At 37.4% G+C, this 24,156-nt stretch overlaps 1 protein-coding gene across 1 annotated transcript in view; it reads left to right on the top strand.

Moving 5' to 3' along the window:
• Nucleotides 1-23,696, top strand: part of GALNT2 (polypeptide N-acetylgalactosaminyltransferase 2) — a 90,255-nt gene extending 66,559 nt beyond the window's left edge. Inside the window, exons 8-16 of the mRNA XM_064413880.1 lie at nt 1,614-1,701; nt 5,524-5,611; nt 6,155-6,258; nt 10,062-10,188; nt 13,619-13,711; nt 13,908-13,991; nt 15,754-15,880; nt 19,498-19,617; nt 20,825-23,696. Of these exons, the coding sequence (XP_064269950.1) occupies nt 1,614-1,701; nt 5,524-5,611; nt 6,155-6,258; nt 10,062-10,188; nt 13,619-13,711; nt 13,908-13,991; nt 15,754-15,880; nt 19,498-19,617; nt 20,825-20,980 (987 nt within the window). The 3' untranslated portion in view covers nt 20,981-23,696. The remainder of the gene's footprint in view (nt 1-1,613; nt 1,702-5,523; nt 5,612-6,154; nt 6,259-10,061; nt 10,189-13,618; nt 13,712-13,907; nt 13,992-15,753; nt 15,881-19,497; nt 19,618-20,824) is intronic.
• The last annotated feature ends 460 nt before the right edge of the window (nt 23,697-24,156 follow it).

Here is a 24,156-nt window from a genome sequence, read left to right on the forward strand (position 1 = left end):
TCACTAGCAGAAACGGGAGCTAAATATGTGATCCATGGGGGGAATATGGCAGGTTGGCCTTTTTCTGTTTGTATTTCTAGTTTGCTTTAGACCAAACTAATTAATTCTTAGTAGGAGATCAGATTAGATGTTATATTACATTTCTCATACAAGCAAATTTTTGGCCTGGTTGGCATAGCTGCAGTTGATAGTAAAGGGAATGGAAAAAGCAATGTGTCTTCAGCTTTTCACGTAGTCTTCAGCTTGAATTCTCTTGGGCTTGCTTGAATTCTTCTTTTGGATGATACAGAAATTCATGACCTTTTGCTCACTCAGGCAGAATGACCTAGTAAATGCCATTTATGTAATTAGGGCTTATTTAAAATCAGCAGAGATTGAATAGTTAAGGTTCAATAAAAAGAAAATGGGTGTTAAAGGTTCTTATTGGACCAAGCAAAGCATTTGTCTAAGTTGCTTTTAAGTCTCTTCTTATGACCTCAAGCTATTTTCATACTAATTTGGTTCCAATCTGTTCTGTGTAATACTGGTTAGCAACGGGGATACATTGCTTGAACCAGTGTTTAGAATTTATGTGGTGTTGTTTCAAGACATACTTATAAAATAAATTCCTAAAATTGAGATGTTTAGGTTGTATTTCTTTTAACCATAACAGTTTCTATGTAATAGGAGTTACCAAAATATCTCCTGTTTGTTCAAAACATTTTTTTTGTATTCACAGATTTGATGATGTGCTGTTCTGAAGTTATCTGTTCTCTGAATGATGTTAAATTGTGCAGCTCCAAACTTTAATTTTGAATTCAAGCAATAAGTCATGGAGACAAACTGGCTTAACTATGATACTGCATTTCTAACATTAGATGAGTCTTATTTTAGAACACTGAGGTCTTGTGATTCTGCTGGATAATGCATGTGGAGTTGTTGGAAAGATTTTTGTTCCTAAACTATTTTGGCAAAAACATCAGCTAAAATAATTAACATTGCTCAGAATAGTATACAAGACCATGGCTGGATAGAGTACTGTGGTTATCTGTACCACTGGAATTTTGGCTGCTGGAGATTAATCCACGAGTATCCATGAGTTTGAAGTGCTTTTTAGGTTCTCTTTCCTATCTGAGTATCTGTTATTGAAGTGTGATTCTTCTAGTGCGAAATGGATTGGCATTAACCTAAGACCCTTCTGATTGCAGAAAGGCCTAAGTGTCCCTTAAAGGTTGCAATAATAAGACTGTAGTCCACTATGTGGCTGGAGACTTGCTGTGAAAAATATGAATTGTCTGGATGCTTTTCTTTGCATTGGGTTTAAAAGTAAAAATGGAAGGGCTGTTTGTTTGACTGCCTTTAGAACCACAGGTTTGCTGCCTTCTTCAAGAGCAAGTCATACAAGGGGGATTACTGAAAAAAGTAGCCTAGAATAGAAAGAGGATTTCCAGTCACACCCTATGGTTTCTGCTCTCTGGAGCAGTGCTATTCACAGCACGGGCTCTTTGGAAGTAGGGGGAGAGCTGGGGAGACATGCTAATGAAATCCTGCTGAACTGTTCAACTTCACATCCTGCCTGAATCTTTATATATTGATTTCATTATTTCAATATTACTTTCTAACATTTATTTTAGGACAAGACCAGAGTTGTGTCTCCTATTATTGATGTAATTAATATGGACAACTTCCAGTATGTGGGGGCGTCAGCTGATTTAAAAGGCGGTATGTACCTGTACTGGAATACAGACTTTAAAAAAACCCATCAAGAATCAAAGCTCATAATCACTGCAGTTGCGGAATGGGCAATTAACATACTGTTCTTCCCTTTGCTAGATCTAGTTTCAAGTTCCATAGGTCACTTGCTTCTTGGCTTGGATTTTAATTGGCCTTACTGTTCTCTGCTTTAAAAGTTCATCTTTATTATACTAATTCTTATAAGTTTATGCTGCCTTTTACCAATATGCAAGACTTGCTCCAAGGTTTGTAGGGTTGTGTAAATGTGTCAGAAAAAGCTAATAGCCAGAGCTTATGGTTCTCTTTTTAGATAACACAGGCTTTAATTGCTCACTAGTTCAGAAGCCCATCAACAATGCAGTGTCTATGAGGTTTTTTTCAAGATGCTGGTTTGCTTAAAATATTAAACTCTTCTGAATAAGCAGAAGGCTTTGGAATGTGTTTAAAATAAATAAATGTTTGTTAGCCATGATCTGTAATTGTGAAAACACTCACATGTGACCATGAAAATTTGTAGAGTTTATACCTTTGCCATTCCCCCATTAAACTGAGATGCTACAATTTCAATATGTCTAGGTAGTGTAAAGTATTGACAGCAAATAGCAAGAAGACTTTTGAAGCCCTAAATAAGAATAAATAAAAAAATTATCTTCTTTCTCAAAGAGGGAGAGGGCAACTACATGCTAAACTCCTTACTTATTACAGATCTTTAAAACTTTTCAGTGCTAACAAGAATGTAATATTTAAAATAGCTGTTCTCTACCCACTTACCTTTCTTTTTAACTATTATTTGTGAATAATTGTTCCCACAACTCTGGAAACAGAACTGTCTGCATAAAAGGTGTAAAATGAGCCACAATATAAAAATTAGAAATCTGTTCTCACAGTGTCCTATCTTTTTCTTAATGGACTTTCTGGAGTGAGGAAGGAAAAAACAGTTTCCAATCTATTATTTTAGATTCTGGTCTCTGACTGGTCACCTAGGTTGCTGCAGTGAACTAAAATAAAAGCATTATTTGCATAATGTTGCATATGCTACAAGTTCACCAGCGATCTGGAGGTGAGAGGTTCTATATCCTTTTAATTAATGTTTTGAAATTACACCTATGGTGCATATATTCAGTGTGCTAATGTACAGTGCTGTCTTATTGTATGTGCCAGCATTATTAAACCTTAAGGTCCTTACCCGATCTATTCATTAAATATTAACTACAGAAATCCCTATACCATTGTGCGGCTTTTATTGTTGTCTGCAGGAGGAGGAATTCTTTCTTTGGCGCCTTAGATTGGTGGCTGCTGGGTTCATGCTAAATTCTTCCCAAGTTTAGTGGGAGAGGATTGAGAGATTGTTTCACTTACTACTGCCCTTCATGCTTTATCTTTGGATCTATGTTACCTAATTAATTCATTTATCCATTTTTTATTACTCATTTTTTCCTTTTGTACACTATAAGAGATTGGGCTTTTCATTTTTTAAGGTGCATGAATCCTACATGTTTCTGATTGAAGAGGGAGAAACTGTCTCTTTTTGACCTTAATGGAAATTTTGCCCATACTAGTGTGCCAAGCTATTTGAGGGTCATTTGAAATATAAATAATATATTTCTTGTCGGTTCCCAAAAGACAGATTGCCATGTTAGAGGCACTACAGCATTTGGCACCACAGGACGCTTTCACTGGGGCCAAGTCTAAACATGGAAACCGAACTATGCTTTCAACCTTAGGTACAGGGTCTGTGTGGCTGAAGCATGGAGAGTTGAAACAGCTGGGACAGCATTTGTGCCTGGTCTGTCTTGAAAAGACTTAATCACCCAAGACAAGCAACCTAGCAAATGGTACACACTTTTTTTCTAAGTGGACAAGTCCAAAGTCATTCCCAAGTCTGGCCAAAACTAAATCCATGCATTTCATGTTAGAGGTTCTTTATTTGGTTAGGTTTTTTTTTTTTTTTTTTTTTTTGGTGGTTTTTTTTTAAATTTTTTATTTTTATTTTTTTGTTTGTTTGTTTTTTTTTTTTGAGGGGGGTGTTTCTGAACCAGGGTGTTTATGCCACCCTGGGAAACACCACAATTACTGGAACAAGCTGTAGTTAACTGAGAGCTAATAATTTAGAGTATGCCTGTGATGCAGTTTACACTGGATAGAGTTTCATACTGGATATGCACTGTGTTAAAAATACTCCTTTTACAGAATTGCTGATACTATCTCATTGAGTGCAGATTTTTCCCAGAGTCTGTGAAAATGGAGACGGGAAGGCAGTTTTGAATGGGTAGAGACTTTATACACTTGTTCAGTTTGTGAGAGTGCTGTGTTCCAAAAGAGACCCCTTGTGTTCACTGCAGTACACAGTAACTGTCTCTCTCGCTGCTGCTGCTGGAGGACAGTGCATTTTTCAGCTTCTCCCAGATGCAAGTAATTTTGCTGGCTGTCTAGGATGAAATGTGGCTTTTTAATTGCATGGAATTATTGGAACTCATTTTACTCTTCCTGCTCAAGGCTTTGCAGTACTGTGGGTTGTAGCCATTTTTCAGTTTTTCTACTTGGAGTTTTGGAGTAGTTTGACAGTCTTTCATTTTTACAGTGCAGTGCTTCATGAAATGCACAAACGTGGAGAGAAGGAGCTGCCATGCATGCTGTAAAGACTGTTCAGGGTAATTTCTGTATTGTGTGTGATAAGTATCTCTTGAGTTAAAGTGAAAACTGCGGAATCTTTAGCTTCCTACATCAGTCATTGCTATACACCTTTATGGATGCAGACAGGCAGTTTGTAGGGCTGTAACTGTTGTCTGTTTACATTAGCTTTTTTCTCCACTTCTCCACAAAGTAATTCCTTTATCTTTATACTGGAGAATGAAAACTATTGACATCTGTGCACCAGAAATCTGGAAATCATTCATTACATGACCTCATAGGATCTAAATGTGTTTGGCAGCAGATAGAGTATACAAGGCTGATTTGCTAGGTGTACTGGGAGATGGCTATGGGTCTTATGCATTTTTGAAATAAATGTTCATGATTATGAGCATACCCACCACAAAAACTGTTATAAAAGTGTTTCCTATAGGAAGTTTGTCCTATACCAGCTCTGTATCTTTGCCTAAAAAAGGTAATTTAATGGCTCTAATGTAGAAAGCTGCTAGGTGACCTATTGATCTTGTTTGTTCTAGTGATCTTTGTACTTCTGTGCTTAACTCATGATAGGCCCAGACCAGTTGTTATTATGTGTTCACACTTACATGTATATGCATGAGGAAAGTAAGATTTTGGTGCTCTAGCACTTGCCTCTGGTTTAAATAATGATGCATTTAAAAACACAATGTTTTTGAAGTACGAAGTTAAATGAATGTTCACAAGATAAGTGGAACGTACATAACTTGTTGTGACCCTCATGATGGAGAGCTCTTGCTGTTAGAGTACCTCCAAGAGTACTGTATAAAGCCTATGTAAATGTAAGTATGAGATCACTGCTAAAGACTGGAAATGCAGTTATTCAGTAAAGATTGTTGGGAGCATTTGTAATGGCCGGAAAATTATCATATGATCTTATTTATTTAATGTAAGCAAGCCACTTGGGTTTCCCACTTTGTGAAATAGATGAAGACAAGAGATCCGAAGTTATTTGGTGGTTGAGATTTACTCCTTTTTCTTTACCTTTCATCTGGACTCCTTTTTGGTTTTTTTCTACCCCGAATTTTGCACAAGTTTAAATTTTTCATTTGAATTACAGTTCCTGATGTTTTTAGTGAACATTGTTACTACAAGTTGAATGATGACCACAGTAATTTTAACATCCTACTTTTCTTCTTGAAGGCTTTGACTGGAATCTTGTATTCAAGTGGGATTACATGACACCAGAGCAAAGAAGAGCACGACAAGGAAATCCAGTTGCTCCCATAAAGTATGTCTATACCACCATTTCTCAAATAGATTGTAGTTTACAATTAAGCAAAATTAAAAATCATCTTCTTTGCATCTGAAAGAATATCTTCACTATATCTTACATCAAAATTGAAATTTCATTCATGTATATGGAGCATTATGAGATTCTCAGAAATAAATGGCATTTTAAAATAGTTTAAAACACACTGGTTAATTGTTTACCCTTAAGAAAAAAAATAGATGTCACTGTTTAAAGTTGGTGTGTTTTGAGGGCTAAAAATACAGCATCAGTTTTAATGTTTTATTGCTGGCACAAATCGCCACCCTTTAAGTAAGTGACTTGTGTGCCAAATGGAGATTTGGAAGCTGCCTGAGAAGGTGGTCATGGCCATAGAAATGTGCCACAGGAACGTGTGGAGACAACATTTGAAGTGATAGATAGAAAATAAGTTGCATTCAAAAACACTGCCAGTTTTTTCAAGAAGGTATTAATCTTGGTGTACAAATAATAGTTACCCCCGTGTTCATGGTTCTGTAACTAATTTAATTTTTGTTTCTTTAGGACACCCATGATAGCTGGTGGATTATTTGTGATGGACAAATCTTATTTTGAAGAACTAGGGAAATATGACATGATGATGGATGTTTGGGGTGGAGAAAACCTAGGTATGGTAAATACAATATTATTTACAAATATTATTTGTATTACTACAAATAATACAATACCATAAGTCTGATCAACCTTGAAAGACAGCAGGTTTCATAATTTCCTTTACTGTCAAGGAGTCATGGTTTTCCTGATTTTATGCAAAGAGTCGTAAAACCAGCACTTAAATTCCATACACTTTATTGGCAAAATCCAAAATGTTTATTTCAATGAAAGAATTAGAACAAATGAAAAATTATATGCTAAATATGAGGGAATAAAAGTATTAGCTCATTGAGCAGTGACTTTTTTGTAATGGAAATCGGTTGGTAAAAAATTGCAGGCTGTAGATAGGCAATTAAATATAATGTTTAATGCTGACAGTTGAAGGTATGTTTTTAAGATGTAGCTTAATTTAATAATGAAAAATGGAATGAAGGAGAATGAATTCAATGTTATTACATACACCTTAATAAATCAATTAGCTGACTGAAGAATTATCTGCTTCTGAACTTTGCCAGTACTATTCTGCCTGGCATCTAAACTAAGTGAATTTTGTACTTCTATACCCCTTCTTTAGCCCTATGTGATATTAATGGTTGAGAAGGCATTTTTTCTTTAAGTCTTTATTTTCAGATATTGACATGAGTGAGATTTAGGCAACTTGTGCTTTAGCCATTCTCCTTTGACTTGATGGTTCAATCTGGCATTAGTAGGTTTTTCTGGCTATTTGCATTATGCATTATACAAATGTTTTCTCCAGTTAACACCAGTATACTTGTTTTAAAACAAGAAATATTTGAACAGAACAGAATTTTACACCTCCTCAAGAATTCCTGTTTGTCATTACTTGAGTTTTTTGGGGTAGAGATAGATCTCAGACATTCCCAATAGTGTGTTTTAGGAATGCTTCTAAGCATAGAAGCTTCTCTTCTGCACATGCTAGCTGCAAAATCCTGAAATACTTGAACTTGTAAAAACCCACGAGTATTTTGAGTTACTGAAATCTGCATATGCATTAAGCATATGCTTGGCCCATAAGGAGATGTCTGCTGTGTGGAGACATGGTAACGAGATGTTTAATGCTGCTGTAACACGCTGAAAAGTTGGAACTGGTGTTCCTACAGTCCTGTCTCTGACTGTCCTGTGCAGTACTCAAAGAAACCCTATGGGTATTTTGAGCAGTTACATTTCATGTTTCTGTTGTCTTGCTATTTTGGCTGTGTATTGCTAAACTATATTTATGTAAACATAATAATTTTTTACATGTCCTGGAAAGTCATTGGATAAATTTAATGCAGCAATACTCTTTTCACTTTGAAAACCACTTTTGCCACTCAAGCACTTAAATATTTGATTAGTTACAAGTGTGTTCTTGAGCTACTGACTTTTTTTCTGAACACTTAGCAACTACTTTTATGCTTTGGTAATTGAGGCCTTGATAGCAGGAAAGGGCACAAGCAACAGCTCCTCTCTCAAGGATACCAAGAGATGTTTATGTTGTTCCTGCTGTATTCAGTTCCTCCCTCTCCATGGGAAGAAAAAGATGGAGACTTAGGGGTGGCTGAAAAGGAGGCAGAAGGCAGCTAATGGTTTCTTCCTAGCTGTTGGACTAATTGCAGATGAGTAAAAATCACATGGCATATGATTTAATTGGCATTAAATGACACATGCACCAGATAACTGGAAATCTATGATGTGCAGTTTAAAATTCAACGTGCACACTTGTTGGGCCTCTTTACTCTCAAGTATAGCTCTACATCAGGGGCTTGGTGTTACATGCAAATAAATGCTAAATGGACTAGCAAAATAATTCTGCACATCATATTCATTTATAAAAGCTAGAGTTTTTCCTTCAAGCATGTACAGAGCAGCTGTTATGAGGTTTTGTTCACATGTCAGTATCAATTTGACAAATTTTAAGATGAGCCTGCAGTATTTTCTCTAAATTGCCCAAATTACCATGAAGATAGGTACATTCTCAGACTGCTGCTAAATGTAACTGGTAATGCATGTGTGCTGTACAAAAAGTGGATTGAGATTAGTTCAATCTCTTCTCCAACTCAGAAACTTCAATTCTCAGTATGTTTATGATGCTTTCTGATAAGCTTAGGAGAATTTGAGTACACCAGAGAACTGGGTGAACCATGAAAAGGTTTGGCTTTTCTTACTAGTTTTCCTAAAATCAGGGAATAAGTAAGACATTCTTTGTCTTCTGTATTGATGACACACTCTAATAAAAAGAACAAATCTGTTACAGGAATGTAACTTGATCTCATAAAGAATTTTTGATGTGCTGCTTATGCCTTTTCATTTAAAAACAATGTCCATTGAACTTGCTTCTGTAAGTAACATTGCCTGCTGTTTGAGTATAACAAAAGAGATGTCTTAAAGCAGTTTGTGGGATTGTTTTGAGTTTTAGTTGCTGTATATTTCTTTTTCCATGCAGGCTTTAGAAGCCATGTTGGTGCAAATTATTTGTTTGCTTCTCCCTATATTCTAGTCCTTTGTTCTGTTTCCCACTGAGCTATTTTGTATAATGTTCACTTTTTTTGAGATTCTTCACAATCTAAGGTGCTGGAAGGTGTACAAAAATTTAAAATTATTTTTGCCTGTTGTCTTACATGAATACTGTCAAAGACCATGTTATCATTCATGTTTTTGGAGTATGATCTATCTATAGCTTGAACTATGTTGACTGTCTAGGATTCATGAATATAGCCATCAAGAAGAAAGGCAGTTAACTTGTACTGTCAACAGCTGAAATCACAGCATCTCTTTTTATTTACTTTTAATTTTTTCTAATTTTTCCCTGGATGTGCAATGAAGATGACATCTTCTCTAATTTGTGGTTGTGGGGTTTTATGTTTGTTCTGGTTTTTTTGTTTAATTTTTCAAGTAATTCTGCTGCTATTACTTCTGTGTATGAAGAGGGGGCCTTCTGAGGGAAGAAGGCATGCCACTTAGTTTGTCATGAGCGATAAGACACTGACTGTAATTTAGAGCTGCCTTTTTTCTTTAACCTATGTAAAGACAGTGAATGGTTATGAAGAGGTTTGAAACTAAGGCTATCTGGTAGCAGCCATTGGACTAAAGAGGGAATCATCAAAATTCAAATAGTGCTGCTGGAAGCACCCTTCTTATTGCACTGACTTGGAATTAATGTGGAAAAGTTATCTCTCCAGGTGACTTCTGCCATCAGAAATTGAAGTTGAGAAAAGTTTTAGACCTTTGTGTCATCACTAGCTGGCTCAGATCACTAGTTTGGCTTAGAGGCGTACTGTCCATAACCTTTAATTTACAGAAGTTATGTTTTTATTTGTCTATCCTCAAGTCAACATTGACTTGATATAATTCCTTTCATTGTTTGGGAGTGTTTTTAACCTGTTGTAATAACTCTATTGGTTATTTTAGTTTGCCTTGATTTCACTTATCTTCACTTATTGTATTTTTCAGCTGAAAATTTTTGTTATAAAATAGGTCACTAATTTATTTGTTAAATGTACCTACTATTGTTTGCTGCTGAGATAAAGCAAATATACCTAACTCATTGGCAAATTGCAGCAGGATTTATGGATTTGGGCAACACTGGTAAATTCAGATAAGAGAAGATACACATTTTGCTTCCAAGATAGTATGTTTATTTCTGCTGAGCTTGCAGAATCATAAATGATTAGATATGTCTTTGTCTATGCTAGAATTTATTTTAAAAACTGTCTTGCTTGATCTTCTCAACAACAATCACTAAAAGTCTTCTCTGTAAGTATAATACCAGATAACAGTATTTTATGATGTTGGTCTTTTGTTCCTGTTTTTATTTCAGAGATCTCATTCAGAGTCTGGCAATGTGGTGGGAGCCTAGAAATCATCCCTTGCAGCAGAGTGGGTCATGTGTTCCGCAAACAGCATCCTTACACCTTTCCTGGCGGGAGTGGTACTGTGTTTGCAAGGTGAGTGCTGAATAGCAAGGGTTTGGATTTCCTCAGATGGTCAGCAGGTGGCAGTAATTTTATTTTAGGGATCTTGGCTGTAGAAAAATTTGCAATATTATCTATCATGGTAAAATATTAATTAAAGAGAAACTCATGACTGAGTCGAAGATGTAGGTTGAGAGAAGAACCTGTGAGCTGAGAGAGAGAAAATTCTGGTGGACACAGACTGAAAATCTGGAAAATAAGGAAATGCTTGGCTTGACATTTCATCAATATTGTGTGTATTTGATTTTAAGGAAGGCTTTATTTTCAAAACTATCATAAAACTTCATTGTGTAGAAACAGTTTTATTGTTTACTAAAAGCCAGAATACACTAAGTTAGGAATATGCTTTGCTTGCCTTTCATTAATACATGATTGCATGTGAGACACAAATGATTACAGAGATAGATTTCAGTATTTATGCCAGTCTGTTGGCAACTTGGTTCTCTGTAATACTTGCTTTTCCTATGCTATGTTTAAAAATTTTCTATAGACCTAAGAAGTTGCAGTTTTAAATGCTTAGATTAATATGCCTGTTAATTTTCCTGTAGGTACCCATGCATAGCAGTAGCTGAAATACTGAGCTGTCTTCTCAGTTTTTCTTCTATAAAGTGCTATGAACAACATGTTCATAAGTGGTTATGACTTAATATAGATGAAAGTACTGCATGAATGTACTGAGGGCATTTTGATCAAGTCTGTATCAGTTGTAGCTGAAGAATCACTGTAGATTTTGGTTTAGAGACTTGAACTTGATGCTCAGGGGGTGGAGAAGTGCAAGTCTTGGCTAAAGATTCTGTGGGCTAAGAGCTGGAAATAAAATTGTTTATTTACACTTGAAGGGATATGGAGCCCAAACTCTGTTTAACATGAAGCAACACAGAGTGCAGATGTACTTAAATTCATAATAATGTACTAAGCTGCTGATATTTTTGGACTTGTGATTCACTTCAGACTGAGGAATCTCCTTAGGGTGTAGCTCTTCCCTTCCATGATGGTTATGCCACCAAGGTGACTTTAATGCATTTAATATCTGCTAAAATAAAGTCACTGTCCTGTTTTTTTTCATATAGTAGGCACTCTAGTATTTTGTCCCCATTATTTGAGATGTATATTTTATGCTACAGTGAAAAATGAATAATAGTACTTATGTGAAAACAAAAGCTAGCAACGAAAAGTCCTCAGTACATTACATCTCTGTTCCAGCATTTATAGTGTGCATCAGGAGGGTTGAAAGCTTTACCTTTTAAACTGCATTATGTATGCTTAGGATGCAACTGGTGTAGTTTAATGAGGTTTTGAAATGGCAGTGTCCTAACAAGGAGCATGGTTAATAAAAGTGAATAAATGCATGAATATACTGCACAGTTTTCCCACTCCTGCAGCTTTTCCATCTTTGGGGTGTTGCCAAGATACTGCTTTTCTTGTGCTGTAAATTGCTTTCTTGGATGTCAAACCAATATAATGGGATGCCTTAAAAGCAATTTTAGCAATGAGAGAATGAGAAACCTTAGGTAGTAGGATATCCTTGTAATACAGGTGTTATAATACACATGTCTGTGGGACCATGGTGCCAAGAAGCTTGGGGCATGGAATCTGTGCTGGTGGTGCAAGTGGGATGTGTTGGCTTATGCCATCATCTGTCTCTTGGCTGTAGGCAGCTTGCTCTGGACTCCTCTATTTTAGCTGGCTAGTCAATATGCACTGCCTTTTGGCAGCCCAAACAGGTTGGTAGTTTTGGGTGAGAGACTGGGAGCCCTGGTTCGTGGGAGGGGAGACCACATCACCGTGTCCTGGCTGTGTGATGTGGGCAGGGACAGCTTGTGGCCAGCAGGATTTGTGTGACCAGAGCTGCCTTAACACAGCACTCCAGCGAGCTTTCAGGCCCCAGTCTGCTCCATGTAAAGCTGCCTCTGATCTGTTAGTGCTCTGTTTCATTAACTGGCTCAACATTAAGTGCACCCCATACAGTGTTCCTCAGCACCCTGAGTTCTTTGGGTCCTTACCAGTTCAGGCAGTTCTCAGCATTCACACAGTGCCCATATTCAAGTCACACAAAGCCTGAGCTGTTCTTCATCCATGAGTATGGGCCAGTGGGATACAGGCAGGCATTCTGGCCTTGAAAGTGACTTTGGAGTCATTAAACCCTGGCAAACCAAGTAGTTCCTTTCTCACCACCAAAATCTGTTTGGCCTGTGGGCAGCCAAGCTGGTTGCTGAGCAGACAGGAGGGGCTGAGTGACTGACACTCACACAGGCCTGAGAGACTGCAGGTGAAGATACATTCACATAGCTTCTAATCTGAATCTAGTAGGATTACAAAAAATTAAAGGAATCTTTGCAAGAAAAAATCAGTCCTCAAACAAAAAAATTATTCCAGTCGTTTTGTGAAATTTTTATTCTCCACATCCTTTTTTCTCAGTAACCTGCAAGCCTCCTCCCTTAATCCTGATTACGTTTTGCCTTTTGAATTGGAAAATCATATTAAAGAAGTTATTGGCTTGCTGAGTTCACTCCAGTTGCTTTAGGTGAACTTTCTGCCAAACGTAAAATAAGCTTCAGAGCATGGCAGTTGCAAGTGAAATAAGACTTACTTTCCAAAGCATAAAATTGTGAACAGTACAAGTAAATGACTTTTACATGTAAGCCAGGGGAGGGAAAAAACCATTGGACCATGTTGCAGTCCAAAAGGAAATTTGAAGACACCAATTATATAAATACAGGTATTTTAGTTAGAGATGTGTTTGATTAGAAGTAAAATGTTTGGCTTAGGGGTTTTTCCACTTGTATTAGACTAATTGATCTCTCTCAAATTTTAAAACATTTCCTCTTAACTCAGCTACAGAAGACTTGTTTCATAGCCATAAGTATTTTGACAGCTTGTGTCTTTTTGGAGCTTTGAATGCTTTACTGGTAGGAATACGGCGAAGAGTGAAAATATCTTGCCTGTGTTATCATATTTGTTTTCAAAAATGTAAAAGACATTTTTAAAATATTGCTAGTTGTTAAGGTTTTTGTTTTCAATTAGCTTGCTTTATCCAGGTGAACACTCACTGAATTTGCCTTCTGTCAACTTACTCTTATAAAAAGATCAACCAAACATCAACCTAATAAATTCCATGAAGTTTGCAGGAAGAACTGAAAGACGTGTGTTAAATTCTGGATGAAAACCTGAAGCATTGATGAGTGCGGAAAAGATATAAATTTCATTATAAATGCATTGATTTCAGTTATTTTACTCTAATGGTTTTCTATTACTTGGGTCTTTTATAGGGAGTCTGCTGACTGACTCGAGGTAACTGACTGTGTAGTACTGGGAAGGATTAAAATCAATCTGAAGAAAAATTGCATGGTTTAATTGCACCTAGAGAAAATATAACCCATGTGTTTCTTATGATTGTCCCTAGAAATACACGCAGAGCAGCAGAAGTCTGGATGGATGAGTATAAAAATTTCTATTACGCAGCAGTGCCTTCAGCCAGGAATGTACCTTATGGCAAGTAAGTCACAAGTGCTTCTTTGCCCTATTTGTTTATTCTTCATGACGTACACCTTCTGAGGTGAAAACGATGCTTAATCTGATGTTGTCTCTTTAACATATATTCCTACAGTTCTACTGTTCTTGAGTTTTCTGTGTATTCCATAAAATATATGAAGACAACAGTCTGACTCTGAAAACTCCTTTTTTTTCTTTAGTATTCAAAGCCGAATGGAACTCAGAAAGAGACTTAGCTGCAAACCCTTTAAGTGGTATCTTGAAAATGTTTATCCTGAGTTACGGTGAGTTTTGGCTAAAACAGAGTTCATACGGAGTTTTCTTTTTTGCCCTCCCCAGAAATAATTGGTTTCTCTTCCTCCATCGTTGGATGTGAAGGATGTGTTTTACTTTTTCTGTGAATGCAATGCCTCATGCAGGTTTAGTTGCTTTTTTTATTAGTTCTGTTCCTAAAGAGTAATGTTTCCATAGTTAGCTGCTTTTTCTACTTATGGCAACTACAGCTGCAATATTTGAGAACAGTGTCCAAAGGACTGAACTTACCTGAGCCTGAAGCTAGTCTCCTACAGAAGCCGTCTGCTCAAAAGCACATTTGCTGTATCCTGTTGTCATCCCTTTAAAGCTTTTGCCTGTGCTAAGCCCATGTCTAGTTAAGTGAGGAGACTGAATCTTGTTGTGGTACAAATGATGGCATTCAGCAGACAAGAGGGCCTTGTGGGAGACAAGGGTAGATGTCTAAGGCTGTGTGAAGCTAAGTCTCCTATTCCTGCTTGTCTCCTTTTCTCTTGTCACTGAATAATCACTGACTTCTGGGAAGGGCTGAGAAGGGGGAAGTGAGGGATGACAGTGCAAACAGTTTTTGTAATATGATTTCTCATTAGCTAGGATGTTCCTTGAAGAGAAATACTTCTTAAAAGGATAGAAAGATTTTGGTGAAATAAGCCATTAAGAAGTATGTTGGTCAGATCTGAGGCCACTGACTAGTCTGAATAGCCTGTCAGCCTAATACTGGTAGTGTAGTGGTGTAAGGTACTGTGTGTATCTTGTAAGAATACTTGAGGTTTTTTCCTGGAGCCACCTCATGTCAGTGGTGCTAGGTAACTGCTAGTGACATACAGGCTTGAGATGCAAAAGCAGCACCAGCTATTACAGCCCCAGTGCAACATGTGCAGAACCATACATACTAATGTAATGAGTCTTAAACCAGGATGATACTGAGGAAGTAAGTTTTCCTTTATTTTCTCTTAAGAGTGCCAGAGGATATTTGGTTTTGTTTAATCTGTGAGAAAAAATGTCTCTCCTGGAAAGTGTGCTACCCATAAGCATTACTTACATGTAGTGTTGTCTTGTTCTGTCATCCCTTATGTGCTCATTCTGCTGGGTTGAATTATTATACTCATATTATAGTCTGAAGTTTTTAAAGGCTCTGATATGCCTTGTTTTACTGTTCAACGTGAACTCATGGGCTCTACCCACAACTGCACTGTGCTGAATGGACTTGCCTAGGTGCTTCCATGCTAGGAGTGTACTTTATGTGCAGCCGTTAGAAAATGGATAGCAGAAAAACTTTGATTTTTTTATTTTGAATTCCTAACCCCTTTTTTAACATTTCAGTAAAAACAGTCTAAGAAACAGGTAGTGTCCTATTTCTGCCACAAGCTATGTTGCCTGAAAAGACAAAAGGACTTGACGAGCTAATTGATGACATTAAGCTTTGAGTCACATTAAATGATAAGTCATCTTTAATTTGATTTTTGTGGCAAGTTGGTATGTTCACCCTCCTTCTCTGGTACAAGTCTTCTGGTACTGTGTGTGTGGTAAGCTTGCAAGTTTACTCATGCTTGATCAATTCATGATTAGATAATTGCCTCCCCTCAAAAGATGATTGAGATTTTCAGATGATAGTCATCACTCATCCTTAACCTCTCATCTTAAAAATACTCTGATTATTTTTACAAACAAGGAGTTTAAAAAAATAAACCCTAAGAAAAACCTGCCAAACAAACCCCGAACTGAATCAAGCAGATATTTCTGGTTTTGTTTTAGGGTACCTGATCATCAAGATATAGCCTTTGGGGCTTTGCAGCAGGGTACCAATTGCCTTGACACTTTGGGCCATTTTGCAGATGGTGTTGTTGGAGTTTATGAATGTCATAATGCCGGGGGAAACCAGGTCTGTATGCCATTAATTTTGCTTTCTACAATAAGTCTTAAAAGAACGAAAGTGAAGCTAAACTTTTAAACTCAAGCAATTACTATGTGTTGGTGAGAGAGAGATCATCCAAACTGATGAAGCACATCAGTTGTTACAGATGGGCTAAAAAGCTTATCCCTCAAATATAATTTTGCATTTTCAGGATTAGAATCTGAGCCCAGAGATTCATTCAGTGAGCATCACGTTATCCTCTTCCTTTGTCACTATTAATATGTGCTTTTGCACTAGAGGCCATAGCTTCCTTCCCAGGGGTTTTGTACTTGCATAGAAAGCTTTTTTCCATGAAATGGTGTGTTTGATTTTTTGGGAGTGATTTTTACTTAAGAAAATATTTGGGTTGCATTAAGCATATGGCCTAAGATCAGCAAAATAAAAGAATGCTTTGCTGTACTGCACTGTTAGTCATTTACAGTTTGCAATAGTGGAGTATAAAAAAATCTGTCATAAATCCCCATTTGGCTCTTCTAGAAAACAGCAGTGCCTAAATGTTCACTCACAGTAAGGGAAGTATTTTAACAAATTCTTTCTAATCCTACTCCTAAACTAATTGTAAATGTGTCAGATCTTTAAATGAGAGCCTTAATCATTTCAAAGAATCTATTTATGCAGTTGTGACTTAGTTATCATTCATGAAATACACACAGAGGTTCTCACTGCTTTGTGTGCTGCTTTGTCACTAAATCCTTGTCAGATTAAACCTGACTTTAAGTCAAATATAATATTAATGTGTCAAGTACAGCTGTTAAAATGGAAGGCTGACCGATTAAAAAATACTCTTGAATGAGTGTCAGAAGTTTGCTCTAATTTAAATTAGAAGGGGAAAACCTAAAATAAGATGAAACCTAAACTGAAGTCATTTCCTGGAAGATCTATGATGGCAATTCATTCAAATCAACATGTGAGAAATGCCTCCTTTCCCTATCATTAAGGAGAATTTGTCAGTGGAGGCTTTTCCCATTACCTTTATGAAAGTACCCTCATCATTTCAGAAACCACAGTGGGGTTTTTGGGAGAAAGGGCAGATGTGTCACAAGTGCCTTGGAGCAGAAATCTTAGAATTTTCTGCTATGTTGTGTATACTTTGTAGATACACAGTTATGTTTCTCTTCCAAACCCTTCCCCTGAATCTGACTCTCTTCTTTCTATGTATGTTGTTTTTTCTGTAGTATTGACCTTGACAAACCACTATGCATTTGCTCTGAACAAATACCTTTGAGAAGACATTCAGACAGGTTAAGAGGCAGAATGGGTCAAAACCAGGTTTATTGTCCAAGTAGAACTTGTATTGGGTTGAAAAGAAATAACAGCATGGGAGGAGAGGGATAAAGACCACAGTCTTTAGGTCTGTACTTTGTGTTTTGCACCTTATTCTTATCAGGAGGTTTTTCAGGGAGTTAAGGGCATTATAGGCTTTGGCAATCTTCTATAGCTTGAAGAGTGTACTCTGTCCTATGTTCAACACAACTTAAAATGCAAAACCGAAGTAAAAATGGGATTTCTACCCCCCTTTTCCCCTGCTCTCCCCTCCTCCAGGTTGGTAGAACTCAGTGGTAGTTGTGTACCTCCAGAGGGCTGAATAGCTTGTGGTGTGCTTGACAATATGCAAATATGCAGGGTTGTGATAAAGAGCTAAAGGTAAAGGAAAATATACTTAAGTTCAAGGGAAAGGTTTCAGGTTAGTTTGTCTACTAACTTTTAATTTCTGATTTGACACAGATTTTCTCAGATATTCTGATTTTTGCATAAAGCTATCCAATTTCCAGCCTGTGCCCTGAGCATATACACTGCTTGTAATTTTTCTTCCCCTCTGGTGTAGTGGAACTTGTTCCATATTTTCTCCATTATAGTAATAGTTACTGATCTGTGGAGGAAAGTATCTATACACTGAGTCTTGTAACATGAGGGGCCATAATGTAGATGTTTCCAGCAACAGAGCTTGGAGCTTTCATGAAGCAGCTGTACTTTGGCTTTTAAAAGTATTAACTTCTTGCATAATTTCTGTTGTGGCTGGGGCTCATACAGCCTTTTGATGGAAGGGTGAAGATGTATAAAGCAATAGTTTTCAAGGGTCTAACTCTGACTGCAGGGTTCTCAGACGCAAGTTTTGCTACATCCCTGGTAGTATTTTCAACTATAAATCTTGCCAGGGAACAGTTTGGGGCCATTTGTAATTTGTGATAAGCTCTGAAAAGAACTTGCTTAATTCCTTTAGGCTAAAAAAAGTGGCTATTAATATTTTATTATACATTAATGGTTCTTGTTGACATCTTACAAACTGGACAGAACTGAGAAGGCAAGTAATTTTGCTGTCATCTGAGTTTAACATGCTGAGCGTAAAAGGAGAAGTTACCAGCTAAAGATTTTGGAGGAGAAATAAAGGGATACACAGATTTGTCTGGCTTTGCTTTGTTTTCCACAGTTGTCATCATTCTGGCACTTGCAGTATACAGTACTCATCCAGTGGCTTGGGACCTGTATGATTGTGATTACTTGTAATCTCTTGGGTTGCAAATTCTGTCAGGGTTCTGAGCATCTCTTCCTAAAGAGATTTAATAATTGTTAAATCTGCTGAGTTTCAAAGTAATTATACATTTATTTTATTTCTGAAATACTTATTACATGCAAAATAACATTTAAATGTTATTTAACATACAGACTTTGCCCTGTATGTCTAAGGTTTTGTATTATACAACTCCAAATCCTCTTAAGTTGCTTGAGAGAAGCTAATCATGCCATTTTAAGTAGTTTATAAGCATGATTTGGATCATTAGCCTGCCTTTAATCAAGTGGCTTCTTTCTTCAAAGGATAGTTAGACAAATGGAGACCAGTGTGGATGCTGGAGACCAAACTTGAAATGAGAGAGGCATATGGAGAGAGTCTGAACATCAGTGCAAGATCAGGCTCTGTGTGAAAAGATGCTGAGATCAAACAAGCTGGGCAGCAGTACATACAGAACAGCTTCTCTTTGCTCTCTGTTTAAGAGTTGCATATTTAAATACATTTAGCAGAGATTCTGTTGTATATTATGCCTTAGATGGGAGGGAACATTCTCTCTATCCCTTTTGTGTATTGCTTTCTGGTGGTCTTTATTGTATTAAGAACTGCTGTTTCCTCACTGTGGTCCATGTGCTTTGTTCAGTGTGTGGGCAGGGTGGCCAGTGGTGCTGCAAACCAAGCTTTTAGGGATTTTATGTATATCATTATATATATATATTTACAAATGTAGGAATCCTTCCACATAGAAGAAAGGGAAAGGTGTAATACAAACACACACACATAAAAATAAACATCTAACTAAATAAGCATTTGGAGGAGTATCTCCCTGTGACTGCCCGCAGCAGCTGTGTAAAGCCAGCAGAGGGAGCAAACAGCAAGCGCAGCCCTGAGCTGATGGGGGACACTGAAGCAATTGGAATTACTGGTTGAAGTGGACTTTTCATCTCCTGCTCTGTGGGAAGCCATGAACTGTTCTAATGCCTGTACATAGCTATTTGCAGGATTTTAGGTTGGGCTGTATAGGCAGAGGTAGCAGGTGTTAACAATTTTGTACATTTTTGTTTCTTCCTTTTTGTAGGAATGGGCCTTAACAAAGGACAAGTCAGTGAAACACATGGATTTGTGCCTTACTGTTGTGGACAGAGCTCCTGGTTCACTAATAAAACTTCAGGGCTGTAGGGAAAACGACAGCAGACAGGTTAGTATGTCATAATTGCGCTCTGCAAACAGTGGGGAAAACAAGGATGGTGAACAAATAATGCACTGGTGACCTGTCATATCTTCTATAGGCTCTACTTTTACTGTTTTGTGTTTGTGAAGCTACGATTCTTGATGTCGTAAGGGCAGAATAAGCTTTATCCCAACAGGGCCTTACATAAAGGTTTCACCCACTGATGTGTAACAGTGTTTAACTGCCTCCTCTGTCTTCTGAAACAGTTTGTATATTCCACAATGTCTGTTTGAAAGGTCTCACTTGGTGAAGTTTGAATATTATTTATGCTGTTTCTCTAGAAGAATGTGGTTTGGCACTCCTTTTCAGTTGTGGCCTGCTTATAGCAGCACTAGAAATCCTTAAATTCATTTGTATCAATGCAGCATTGTAACTTCGTCTGTTTCCCATGCCTGAGGAAATTCACATTTGCACAGTCATACCATCTTTTTCGATCTAGTCATAAAACAATTAATCTCTTTCTGCTTAGTCATCAGTTCTGATCATCTGCCAGCTTCCTTGCTTCTGTATCTGTTTTTGCAGACAGATAAACACTGTTTAGTGATGAAGGAAGGAATATTCTTGCCACTCTTTGGAGGAGGAAACTAAGGAAGCAAGATTTTCTTGATAAAGTTTACAGGCAGAATATGGTAGACATACAAGAGAAACCACCCCCCTTCCTCTTTTTTTTTTAATCCTATATTTGGGATTTATTCTGTCCTTGACATAATCTTGGAAAAGAACTTTTGACGGCACAGATTGATTATCTTCTGTAGAATTTAAAGATGTATGACAAATTTCTGGATTTCTGTAGAGCTGTGTATAGTGAATGTGCTTCTTGCTTCTCCATGTTCAGTATTGTAGTGGTATGTGGATAGATTTTTCTTTTTTTTCTTCAGACCAAAGTTGTCACACAGGTAACAGGGTGAGACTGTATTTGAGAAGTTCTGAACTAGAGGGAAATGCATTGGTGTATTCTGAGTCTTGCAGAGTGTTAGCAGAAAGAACAGCTGTTCTGGCAAGGCTTGCCAGAACTTACATACTCATACTCAAGAATCATCTCAACTGCTCCTATTATTCCAGTTTGTGCACATTTCCAGGCACAAGCGAGGGAAGCTTATGAAGACTTCAAAGGACATGATGTAGAATTTCTTTTCTTACTTTTCCGGGTTAATAACTGTATTTTCTCTTCCAGAAATGGGAACAAATTGAAAGCAATTCTAAACTGAGGCACGTTGGCAGCAACCTCTGTTTAGACAGCCGAAATGCCAAAAATGGTGGTCTCACCGTTGAGATCTGCAATCCTTCTTTGTCACAGCAGTGGAAGTTCACACTTAATCTGCAGCAGTAGAAGGACTTATAAGCAAAATGCTGTTTCAACAGAAAAACATTGGGCAAAGTTTTGATTGAATTACTGATGTATTTCTTAAAACTTTCCACGGAACTTATATACCTCAGTATTCCACCTTTATCTGAAAGTAGAGTGCTGAAGCAGACACCAGGGATCCAGGGGACTCGGAGCACTGCAAAGATGTCACTGAGCATTACTTCACAGGAAGAAGGAATTGTGCTGCAGACTTCAACTGTTCCTTTCTGTCTTCAGCTACTACTTGCACAGCAGATAATTAACTCTAGGAACAACTGACGTATTGTAAACAAAAGGATCTGAAGAAACATCTGTGGGGAACAGTGTGGGAGGGAGGGTGGGCAAAATTACTAGGAGAAGGTCATTTGAAAACTCCATTGGAATAGAAGTCATGATTTTCATTTCCAGAACCAGAAGTGTCATTTTGAAGTTTCTTTTTTCTCTCCTGTGTGTATTTGGTAATTTGAATATGAACTTTTCTATGATGGACTCTAAATATAAATATATGAAAGTATATATATTGTCAGCTCCCAATGATTTGTATCAGTTTTCATCATCCTATAATTATCAACAAAGTGATTGACATATGTATAACCAGAAATTGGATCGGAGTGCTAGGAGAGAGAAACTCTGAGGGTGCGGATTTTGTGCTGCTGGGTATGATGTCCGTGCTAACACTGGATGCTTTTGCTTTGCAAACTGGATCTACTTCTTAACACTTCACCCTCGCTGGAGATCATGAAACTCAGGAGAGAAAGAAAATAGCAGAGGAAGTCAATGCATCTGCCCAGATGATTGCTTGGATTGTTTATTCCAGCTTGGGAATTCATTACCTGTGCTCTGGATAACTTTAAACCTGTACTTTATATTTGTGTTAATCATTTCTGTAGTACTTTGTCTTTAAAATATTTCTTCCTTTGTTACAAAATTATATAACCTGCACAGAGCTTTTGTGCAGGTGTATTGATTCAGCAGAGTTTTATTCTGGGCCCTAATGAGGAAAAAATTGTCTCAAACTCCCCTTTTGAGTTGTAGAAATAAGTTAGAATTGATACACCACTGGCAACAGCACAATATCTGAATTTTAATTTGCAAGGATGAGCAGCTATGTAATATCTCTGAATTGCACTTGCTTAATTTATAGACCTACTACTGGGGAATTTTCTTCCATTTTGTTTCTTTAAATGTAGATTTTGAATGAATTCAGGCTTGACTCTGGGAATCAGCCTGGATACCTGCATAGCCTATGTGTTTTTAACCATAGAACTTGTGCATTTTGCAGCTTTGGTCCAGCTGATATCATTTTTATAAAACAATGCTGTCAAAGGTAACCCCAACTTTGACCTGTCCTTTCTTATGTTTGCATAGACTATATACTTTTTATTAAAACAAATGCTTCAATGAGCTTTTAAAATGAGAAGGAAGGTAAAAAAGTATTAATAAGAGAGACAGCATTGACACAAATTAGTGCAGACATGGAATGCCAGGAAGTGGTTTTGGAAAGATGTATCTTGGGAAAATATAAGGGTTGATCATAAGGAGATGAAAAACATCTGCTGTACTGTAGTATGCTGGTACAGTTCCCCTCTTTGTCCTGGAAGTAGAGTAGTTCCTGACTTTTTAAATTTTCCCTTGCCTGTACCTATGCATCAGGTGTAGAGATGGTACTCTCATGGGCAAGGTGGCTTTGCGCGCTGTGCCCATGGATACCTTGTGTGTCCGAAGTTATGAGCTGCAGTTACCTGCTCACCTTCTGGATGGGGCCCTTAAGTCCAGTTTTACCCATCCATCATCATCTGACTTTTTTCATAAATAATTATTTTTCCTCTGCTTATCCACAATCCACTTTCTCCAAAACTTGCCTGTTTTAAAGGCCAGTGGATAAACTATTTTCAACTTTCAGTCTCTCCCTTGTAGCCTTTTAACCCAGCTGAAGAACTTGAAGAACGTATTTCATAAACATAGCAATAGATGCCTTCATGTTTTGGAAAACAAATGCTGAAATATGAGCTCAGTAGCAGACCATTTGTTTGAGGCTTTGGAAAACAGAATTTAAAAGGAAGTTTAAAAAACCCAACCACTCAGCTTAAGCCGTGGAGGTATTTGCATTCACAGCTTTCATCTGATTGAGGGTGGTACTAACTGAAATCAGAAGCTGCAACTCTGAATATTGACCTGCCTCTTATCTCTGAATCAGAATTGCTAGTAAAAAGAAAATTTTAAAAATCCATATTCCATTGTGTTAGTCTTTAATGACTGCAATATTCAAAAAGTAGGAATATCTTTCCAGTAATTCCCCATGGATGTTGTGCATTAGGGGTTTTAATATAGGAGCTGTATGCTTTTCTGAGAGAACAGACAAGAAGTGGTATCCTTTTGTTATGTTTACATGACAGTGTGCCAAAGTTACTTACTGTGATTTTAGGGGTTTTTAATGCTGAAGAAATTCATCCATTTGAAAGATAAATTAAGAGCCCTTGAAGCAAATTGTGATGGAGTCTCCTGAGAACTTTTCTTACGTCTTCAGAACAAGAATGGTGATACTGTTTATTTTGCAGATTTTCAAAACATAGTTTGGAAACTGTTTTTTTTCAGTTGGTTTGAAAAGTCTGCTGTACAGAGCTTGTACTTGTTCATTTTATAGATGGAAACCATCCTTGAAAATTTGTTTAACTTAAATAAAGAACGCTTTATAGATAAATGTGTGCTGGTTAATAGAACTGAGTAAAGGCAGTAAAAGTCTGCCTGGAGCTTGTAGGCTGAAGTAGGTTTCAAACACTTCATTTCACTTGGTTGCTTCATAAAGTTCCTGTTCTATAGACGTGTATATGTGGATGTATATTTGTATTTATGAAAAGACATTTTGTTTGTGTTTAATACTATAATTTTGAGGAAATTGTCGTATTTTAGGAGCTGTGTTACACTGAGGAGAGGGCTAATGCTGAGTGTACAGTCACCTGAAAATATGTTGTCAAGGCAGTCCCCCTCCTGTGCCTCTGGGTCTGAGCTTCTGGAGATTCCCTCTGTGCCCCTCCTTTGCTCCCAGCACTCCCTGTGCCAGGGCCTGGGGCAGCTGCAGCGCTCAGCCCTCGGGGTGCCTGTGCTCATGGGCTCCTGTGCTCTCCCTCCTCTCTCTTGTGCAGGGTGGGCACTCAGGTGCT

This window comes from Passer domesticus, chromosome 3 (assembly GCF_036417665.1).
Source record: "Passer domesticus isolate bPasDom1 chromosome 3, bPasDom1.hap1, whole genome shotgun sequence".
Lineage (NCBI taxonomy): Eukaryota > Metazoa > Chordata > Aves > Passeriformes > Passeridae > Passer > Passer domesticus.